General features: G+C 38.6%; 1 protein-coding gene across 1 annotated transcript in view; it reads right to left on the bottom strand.

Moving 5' to 3' along the window:
• CNTN1 (contactin 1) overlaps positions 1–10204 on the bottom strand; it is a 232519-nt gene that overhangs the window by 147229 nt on the left and 75086 nt on the right. Inside the window, exons 4-6 of the mRNA XM_024122931.1 lie at positions 9559–9691; positions 5949–6121; positions 4058–4153 (exon numbers count right to left, since the gene is read on the bottom strand). Coding sequence (XP_023978699.1) covers positions 4058–4153; positions 5949–6121; positions 9559–9691 — 402 coding nt within the window. The remainder of the gene's footprint in view (positions 1–4057; positions 4154–5948; positions 6122–9558; positions 9692–10204) is intronic.

Raw genomic sequence — 10204 nt, forward strand, 5'->3', positions numbered from 1 at the left:
GTTTTTCTGTCTTTTCATTTTGCTTATCTTACTGTGTTTGGGGTCTCCTTTATGCAGGCTGCAGATTCATAGTTCCTGTTGTTTTTGCTGTCTGTCCCCAGTGGCTAAGGTTGGTTCAGTGGTTGAGTAGGTTTCCTGGTTGAGGGGACTAGTGCCTGTGTTCTGGTGGATGAGGCTGGATCTTGTCTTTCTGGCGGGCAGGTCCACGTCTGGTGGTGTGTTTTGGGGGTGCCTTTAATGTTGTCCCAGAGGTCTCTGAGACTGTCTTCAGTTTTTTTCATTCTTTTTTAATTATTCTGCTTTGCAGTAGTTATTTTCACTGTTTTATCTTTCATGTCCCTTATCCATTCTTCTGCCTCAGTTATTCTGCTATTGATCCCATCCAGAGTATTTTTAATTTCATTTATTGTGTTGTTTATCATTGCTTGCTTACTCTTTAGTTCTTCTAGGTCCTTGTTAAATGTTTCTTGCATTTTGTCTATTCTATTTCCATGATTTTGGATCATCTTTACTCTCATTATTCTGAATTGTTTTTCAGGTAGACTGCCTATTTCCTCTTCATTTGTTAGGTCTGGTGGGTTTTTACCTTGCTCCTTCATCTGCTGTGTGTTTTTCTGTCTTTTCATTTTGCTCATCTTACTGTTTGGGGTCTCCTTTTCACAGGCTGCAGGTTCGTAGTTCCTGTTGTTTTTGGTGTCTGTCCCCAGTGGCTAAGGTTGGTTCAGTGGGTTGAGTAGGTTTCCTGGTTAAGGGGAGTAGTGCCTGTGTTCTGGTGGATGAGGCTGGATCTTGTCTTTTTGGTGAGCAGGTCCACGTCTGGTGGTGTGTTTTGGGGTGTCTGTGGCCTTATTATGATTTTAGGCAGCCTCTCTGCTAATGGATGGGGCTGTGTTCCTGTCTTGCTAGTTGTTTGGCATAGAGTGTCCATCACTGTAGCTTGCTGGTCATTGAGTGAAGTTGGGTTTTGGTGTTGAGATGGTCATCTCTGGGAGATTTTTGCCATTTGATATTACATGGAGCTGGGAGGTCTCTTGTGGACCAGTGTCCTGAAGTTGCTACTCCCATCTCAGAGACAGAGCCCTGACACCTGGCTGGAGTACCAAGAGCCTTTAATCCACACGGCTCAGAATAAAAGGGAGAAAAAATAGAAAGGAAAGAAAGAAAGGAAGGAAGGAAGGAAGAAAGGAAGAAAGGAATGAAGGAATGAAGGAGGAAAGGAAGGAAGGAAGAACGGAAGGAAGGAAGGAAGAAAAGAAAGAAAGGGAGAAAGAGGGTAAAATAAAGTAGAATAAAATAAAGTTATTAAAATAAAAATAATTATTAAGAAGAAAAATTTTTTAAAGTAAAAAAAAAAAAAAAAAAAACAGAATCCTGGGGTTCAGCTTTGGACTTGGCCCCGCCTCTGCACGTAGGTCGCCCGAGGGCGTCTGCTCTTCGCTCAGACAGGACGGGGTTAAAGGAGCAGCTGATTCGGGGACTCTGGCTCACTCAGGCCGGCGGGAGGAAGGGGTACAGATGCGGGGCGAGCCTGCGGCGGCAGAGGCCGGCATGATGTTGCACCAGCCTGAGGCGCGCCGTGCGTTCTCCCGGGGAAGTTTTCCCTGGATCCCGGGACCCTGGCAGTGGCGGGCTGCACAGGCTCCCGGGAGGGGAGGTGTGGAGAGTGACCTGTGCTCGCACACAGGCCTCTTGGTGGCAGCAGCAGCAGCCCTAGCGTCTCATGCTCGTCTCTGGTGTCTGCGCTGACAGCCGCGGCTCGCGCCCTTTTCTGGAGCTCCTTTACGAGGCGCGCTTAATCCCCTCTCCTCTCGCACCAGGAAACAAGAGGGAAGAAAAAGTCTCTTGTCTCTTGGGCAGTTCCGCGCCCATTTCTGGAGCTCCTTTAAGCAGTGCTGTTAATCCCCTCTCCTCGCGCACCAGGAAGCAAAGAGGGAAGAAAAGGTCTCTTGCCTCTTCGGCAGCTCCAGACTACTCCCGGACTCCCTCCCGGCTAGCCGTGGTGTACTAGCCCTTTCAGGCTGTGTTCACGCCGCCAACCCCAGTCCTCTCCCGGCTTCCTACTGAAGCCCGAGCCTCAGCTCCCAGCCCCCGCCCTCCCCAGCGGGTGAGCAGACAAGCCTCTCGGGCTGGTAAGTGCTGGTCGGCACCGATCCTCTGCGGGAATCTCTCCTCTTTGCCCTCCGCACCCTGTTACTGCGCTCTCTTCCGTGGCTCCGAAGGTCCCCCCGTCCGCCACCCGCAGTCTCCGCCCCCGAAGGGGCTTCTAGTATGTGGGAACCTTTCCTCCTTCACAGCTCCCTCCCACTGGTGCAGGTCCCATCCCTATTCTTTTGACTCTGTTTATTCTTTTTTCTTTTGCCCTACCCAGGTACGTGGGGAGTTTCTTGCCTTTTGGGAGGTCTGAGGTCTTCTGCCAGCTTTCAGTGGGTGTTCTATAGGAGCAGTTCCACGTGTAGATGTATTTCTGATGTATCTGTGGGGAGGAAGGTGATCTCCGCGTCTTACTCCTCCGCCATCTTCTCTCTCCTCTCCTCTTGTATCCCTTTGATTTCATTCCTTGCTACCCTGTATCTCATTCACCATTTCAGCAACCTGGCTCACTTTGTCTTCCTCCATACTCCCATTTCAGACCTTTGTTCTTGCTGTGGCATATATCTGGCATGTCCTTCCCTCAAATATCTGCATTTTAGCTTCTTCATTTCCTTCAGGCTTTATTTCAAAGTTACCATCTCAGTGATGCCCTTTATAAAAGTTTAGCCATCCCTTCAACACTTCTTCTCCCCATTTTCCTGGATTATTTTTTCTCCCTTTCACTTATCTATTAATATCTAACATGCTATGTCTATTAACTATCTTGTCTATTGTCTCTCTCCCTGTAGAAGGTCTCTGAGGGAGAGTAACTTTTTCTGTTTTGCTCACCGAGGTATTTCTGTGGTGTAAACAGTGCTTGATACATAACAAGTGCTCGCAAGAGATTTGTTGAGTGAATGAGTGATTGAATGAAGCCCATCCAGTGTTGAATATGGTCAAATGTAGACACTGGTGACTTATGATCATTCGGTTTGTGGGAAACACTATGAACATGATAGGAATTTTTTTTTCATAGTTTTGTCAGTTCTTCAAAAAAAGACTACTCCCTCTTTGAACTTTTTTTTACAACATTTTGGATTCATAAATTCCTCCTATGTTTATCAATTAATTATCTTTCTCCCATAGCTATTAGAAAGAAGATGATCAATAAGCAATCTGAATTTACATATACATAATTCGAATAGTATATATATGTATATATATGCCATATTAATATATTCTATAGAAAATGATTTATACTAGCCTGTTATGAATCATTCTCTATGGAGATATTTAAAGACAATTTTATGACATAATATTAAAACTATAAAAACCCAAAACATTTTTTTCTGTGAGAAAAGTGGTATTAATATATTGTTTGAAGAGGATATTTGATAAATAAAATAAGTGAAATGTATGCAGTGTTCATCTTTTAATTAACACTTTGGTGGCTTTTCTTTTAGCCATATCAAATTATTGAAAACATGTATTCAAAAGTTGAATCTTGTAATAGATGACACTTGATTTAGCCCCTTTCTTGTGGATTGGTACTCCTATAGAGATTAATAATTTATTATGTCTTTATTCCTTTCTAGTGTTTAATTACAGTTCACCATATACTGTAGATGCTAAATTATTAATAAAATGATTGATTATATATTCTTCCTTGGTACTATTCTATTTCAGGAGTCATTTGTAGAAAATCTACAGTGTTTTCTCCTGTGTAACAGAAACTTTAATAGGGACATAATCCAACATATATATTGTTTATAAACTGAAATGACCATAAATTTTTGGAATTAAGGCACAGTTATTAAGGAATTAAAAAAGCAAGCATCTATAAGCACTAGTAAGTCATGCATTATAAGGTTACACAAATATTGAGTCTTATTTAATTATAAATGTTCCATTATTATTAAGAAAAGAAAATAGAAGCTTCCCCATTTCATTTCCTAGGTGCTTATAATCACAGAAGAGCTAAGTTTACCTGGGAAATGGTATGGAGGGTCACAGAGCAGCACCATTCCTTTCCCTTCTTTCACTCTGACCTCGGGACGTTCCTCAGGTGGGAAAGGATCAAGATCTAATCATGAAAACAAAAAGGAAAACATTCACTCTCTGGGCAATAGAGAGATTGATACTCATTAAAGTTTATTTTTCAGCTACTAACTCACTTTTAGATACAATAGTTCTCTGTTGGTTTGGTGAAACCTATCAAAGTCAATTAATTCCCTTTTACACACACTGGGATGTACACACACTACAGAAGATTATGGACATCGGTAGCACCTGATAACTATTTGGACAACCCCGAAGATTGAGCATTTCCTGAACTTTCAGATTTAGGAAGAATCTCCATAAGAGTATCTGGAAATAGTGTGTTCAGACAAACCCAGGGCTCTACCAGAGAAAGTCTTAGGGAGGACTCCAATGGGGAGAAGGAATAAAGATGAAGGGCAGGATCCTAGATGAGGAGTGTTAAGGTCAACAATCTCTTGCTCTTTTTCAAATTCTGGGTTTTCCTGTTTTTATTTCCTCTACTCTCTCCTGTGTATTTGGAACTCACATTTTGCTTGGTTTTTTGATAGCCTACTATTTGATTCTTCATTTGTTTTACTGGTTCTCATTCTGTTTCAGTCTTGCCTCATCTCCTATTCCTTACATGTGATCAGTACTCAAATTAAAAAATTAGTTTTTGCTTCTCTCAGTATACTTATGTCCCTGAAAATTTATCATTCCCATAACTACCTTTTTGCAAAGAACGCTTCAAATCTACTTTTCTTGTCCTGGTGCCTCACTGGAATGTCATCCCTGTCCTCAAAACTTAGCTGACATCTCTCTCACTGTGGATAACTTAATGTCACCTCTGCATGTGAAGCGAAAATTTAAATGCTTCCTCCCACGCTTGAAATTGGTTTTACTTGTGCCCATCCTATTTTAAAGAGAGCAGAATGTTTCTGCCTTTTGACTAGACTTTCCTTAAGAAAATATTGAAGATCTTTTTCTTTCAATGCAAAGCAATCTGTTGTGTATTTTTCAAGGACTGAGTTTATTATTTACATTCCCACTGTCACCACACCAATTTAATCTGACTGCACTTCCTGACCCTGCCTCACTCCCTCCTGGTAATCACTACCACTTGGGTCCTTTTAAAATGTCACTTTCATCCTATAATTCATTTTGCAGAATATTTAAAGACTGACATAAAATCAAGCACAGAGAACACCTAGTCCAGCTCCTCTCCCAACACACATTTTTCTTTCAGAATAACCTCTAACTTTTAGTTTAGCACAATGTTTCTCAAAATATTTGTCACTATTATTGTCCCCAAAATGAGAAATTTTATTTAATTTAAACTTAATTATTTAATTAATCAATTAAAATTTTTATTTAATTTATTCCTAACAAGAAAAATTAAATACTAAGGAATAAGATTTTGTTGGGTGGGGCTGAGTGTTGGAGAGCCATAGACCATTATGTTGTAATATCTAAGATGGTTCCCCCTACCGCAAAACCAATTTTCACTACCTTGGGGGTGATATCACCCCCACTGAGAATGCGTAACTTAGCATTTCCATTGATAGTAATCTTTAGAAACTTATTCAAGATCTTTTTGAACATGGCCTTAGTTTATTTTCCAGTGTTATCGTTCACTACTTCAAGTACATTCATAATACCCCTCATGACATTTTGTTCTCCTGAAATTTTTTCTTCTCCACACAATTAAGGCCCACTAATCTGGTAAGACCCACCTCATCTATGGAGTCCTTCTCTTTCTTTTTTTTTCTTGATTTCTCCTTTTGTTAAACTCTTATGATAACATCTAAGTTTTACTTCGCCTAAATGCCTTTGCCCTTTTTAAAGTTACAATTACTTACATCCAAAGCTCAAGGTTGCTTCAGTGCTTCTGACCATTCCGTAGTTATTTGATGCTAAACAGTAATATACTCCAGCATCTTTCTGTTTGTCAGGATTGTTGATAACAAGGTTTCCTCCTACCATACTGTACCGATCACTTGTCAGATCAATATCCCCATTATTCATTCTCCACCTATGACAAAAAGAAATAAATGTCATATCAAAGGCCAAGAGGACTGCAAACAGTGTACTGGGCTAACATTGTTCTAAAATAATATGAATATAGCTCCATGTGAAGTCAGATGATTAAGTAGTTGACTCAGAGTGGTATTTCTTCACATCCTATAATTCTGTGCCTCTGGGCTCATGATTTATAATTCAGCTCAGGCACAAAAAGGTAAATGTTCAAGTGTATGAATAATTTCCATTTTTTTCATGAGACATCCCAAAGGACAGATATTTCATTGAATTTTGCTACATAAACTGGTTTCTTAGCAGATATACATGGATTATAAATGATAACCATTTATGCATTAGTTTAGACTCATGCATATAGATACATAGTATAAAATATTAAAAACATTCCTATAGCAGAAATAAAATATAAAATATCAATATCTGATTCTAAATATGAGTCATTTTTTAAAAAAACATACTAATTGAAATCAGGATTCTTCTCAGTAAATGTCATATTCTGACCACTAGAGGTCGATCACACTATTTGAACATGATTAAAGTCAACTGGGTCTTCATTTCCAAGCCACAAATACACTATTGCAGGTATATTTATATGGAGATGCTGTTATGAATAAACCAACTAGAAGCAGGAATCTAACTTTCTTGGTGAGATGATGAGAAGATTGCATATATAAAATAGTTGTCAGTTAAGTTGACCACCTGCATAATTTTATAATCATGTTCTATCAGGGTTAAGGTTCTATGTCTTCTGCAATGTTATAAGACTAGAGCCATGGTCAACCAGTGGGCTGTGGTCCTATCATTCATTGCCTGGCTGCACAATTCTGATTAGGGTCAGAATCTTGCCAAAGTGGTCTAATGATTTTAGAATATTTTTTAATAAATCAAATTACTGGAACATTTTTAGTTTTAATTTTTACTGTGTAGGAAGTAATTCAAAAGTGAACAACAGAAAACTGTGCTTTCCTTCTGAAAACCTACCAAATACCAACCCAATGAATAAATCATCCCCTTCACCCCAGCTGATGGCAATATTGTCCCTGACTGAACCATCCAATGTCAAGTCACTTAGTACTTGCCAAGGCAATGTGTTTCCTTGTTAGGCAGTTCCAATTGTTATGTTTTACGCCCCCTCATTATATTTACTTTAAATTTTTATTTATTGCCTTAACTTCTTCCCAGTGGGTCTGATTCTGCCCTTGATGTCATATAATGATTAAGTTTTGCTGTGTTAGGGTAAGTTCACCGGTCTATTTTATTTTTAGGAAGATTCACCTTTGTTGTAATTCCTTTTACACAGCTTTAAACACAATTTTTATTGGAGTTCTTGTTATTGTGGGAGACAAGGCAAGATAATGAAAGCCTCAAGGATGATGAGTGAAAGGTAAAGTTCCCTGTTGTAACTTTCATGATGTTGCCACGAATAACAAATTATCACAGAACATGCCATAAATATAAAAGTACTGTGTGAATGACAAATTGCATGATTACCAAGGTAAGTATGGCTTGCCCTGAATATTAAGTAAATGTTCATAACTGCAAGTGTTCTTCTGTCAGACAAGCTGCATCATGAGCTGAATATTTTTTATTTTGCTGTCAAATGCAGATCACCTTCCTAACAATTAAACGTTTACTTCTCCCCTTCAGCTCTCTACATTAAGATGTAATCAGGCCGTACTTGCCCTGGGGACTTAAGTGCCGATGCAACTTTTGGGAGGGAATTGGTGATGCATTTGCCAAGCAAAGTTTTGCTTTTCATTGTTCTTTTTTATATTTTAATGAGAAGACTAAGTAGGACTAGCAGGAGGGAGCTAGAGAGAGGTGCTAATCAACATGTACAAAATTTTACTGAGGTAAAACTTTGCTTCTTACTGTCTCTGCTGGATGGTGGTAGTGGCGGCAGCAAAGAGAAGTACACGTTCGTAGAACACTATCTGAGAACAACCTCTGCTGTTCTTTTCTCTTCCATTGGAGCCTGGAGGCTGATTTGCTTAGGGTCCATGTATGAATGTCAAGGACAGACTGTCACAGAATAACTGTCACAGAATAACCGTCACTGAAATAGCTTTTGAAATGCTATTGACCCGTCTAGATAGATAAATACTGAAAAAATTATATGTCTCTTTGAAAGTCAAAAAACCTGTATTTCAGTCCTGGATCTGTGATTTACTAGCTCAGGAGCAGAGCAAGTCAACTTACTTATTCAGGACTCAGCTTCCTCTCCTATAAAATTTTGTACTTGGATTAAATCTTCTCTAGAGCCCCCATTAGTTATACTATGCCATGTCCACGGTTACGTACATAAACTCCCATTATATATGACTTAAGGGTAGAAATAAATCTAGCCCATCAAATATTTTCACAACAAATGTGTTATTTATAATTTATAAAATATCTGCTTCTACTTTTATAAAATTATAAAAATAATTTTAAAAAGATGGTGATTTTATATATAAATTTATATTTATTTTAAGAAAATTTTTGTAATTATAGCCAGAGGCAAGAGAAAATGAGTTCAAGTATAATTAAATGGGGGGAAGGGGTATTCTCCATGATAACAACTTTTTAATAACAATAGAAAGTTATTTTTCTATCCATGAGAAGAAAAATCTAGTACTAAAATCAACTTTGTTGAATGACAACCTTCAATTAACTCAGGTGACATTAACACACTAGAGCCCCAATTTCCCCATCAATCACTTGCTTTGTTTTCCTGGAACCAAAATCCATTGGCATTTGCTTAATTTTTAAATCTTATTCTTTGCATCAGGCTAGAAACTGTTAGTATACTTTTCTGAACACTCTGAAGCAAGAGAACCAAATGTTACTTTTTATAAAGTTATTTTTGATAGCATAAATATGTACCCCAGAAAAACATAAAGAGGTATGTTATATAGATTGTCCGATATGTAGAGACATTTAAGGAATTTGCTTTGTTGTCTGGAATATAGATTTGAGACTACTGAAAAAATGGTGCTTTCTAGAGTTATCTATGTAAGAAGCTCTTTAAATGTAGTTAATATAGAAATACTATCCATCATCTGTAGGTATGAGTTATCCAGGCCAATACATACAAAACCAGTTTATCCTCAAACGCATATATTTAAATTGTGCATATTATTCATATAACCATTTTCTTACTTAATAGCATGATCTCCATTAGCCAGTTTTTAAGTGGATAATGTCAAATGACACTGGCATTATCTGTGCAGGAAATAGGAAGTGAATTATTTGCATATATTTGAGAAAAGTATCTATTTGGGTATTAACAACTTTTAAAAAATAACGTGTATGACAATATTTTTGTTAATGTTCCTGGACTTCATAGAAAGCTTTATGCCATAGCTTTCTCTATAGATACAGGGTCATAGATGCTGATCTGTAATCTTTAGTCCAACACTTCATTCTGAAAAGAGCAACGAGGTACATTACTTGTAAACTGGGAAAGGGCTGGCTCGTGCCCTACAGTTTAGTGAAACTTTTCCTTCCGGTGACTCCTCTGGATAAATGGTATTGATTGGTTGTTCTTCAAAAATTGGTCCAAATCCTTTGTCTTCCTCAGAAACTATAAGAAAAATACAATTATTTTACATTGTTCTATTTTACAAATCAAAGATATTTTGGGTACATTAAAAAGTTTTTTGAAAAAAAGGTCAGAAACATGGAATCTCCATTTTCATTCAAACCAAAGATATTTGCCACTATAATCCTGAGGAAAACGTTTAGGTTCTTTATTCAAAATTCTTTTCTGCCCATCTCTCATCATTTCTCCAAAAGCACTCTGCGTTGCCATGCTTCACTATTTATGGCTCCTCATACAAGTCATGCTTTCTATGCCTCTGACACTTTGCACATACTTTTCCTCTTTCTGGAATCACCATCTGACTTTTCTCCTCTTATCAAAATTTGTACACTCCTGGGCTTCCCTGGTGGCACAGTGGTTGAGAATCTGCCTGCCAATGCAGGGGACACGGGTTCGAGCCCTGGTCTGGGAAGATCCCACATGCCGCAGAGCAACTAGGCCCGTGCGCCACAACTACTGAGCCTGCGCGTCTGGAGCCTGCGCGTCTGGAGCCTG

This window comes from Physeter macrocephalus, chromosome 6, assembly GCF_002837175.3.
Source record: "Physeter macrocephalus isolate SW-GA chromosome 6, ASM283717v5, whole genome shotgun sequence".
Lineage (NCBI taxonomy): Eukaryota > Metazoa > Chordata > Mammalia > Artiodactyla > Physeteridae > Physeter > Physeter macrocephalus.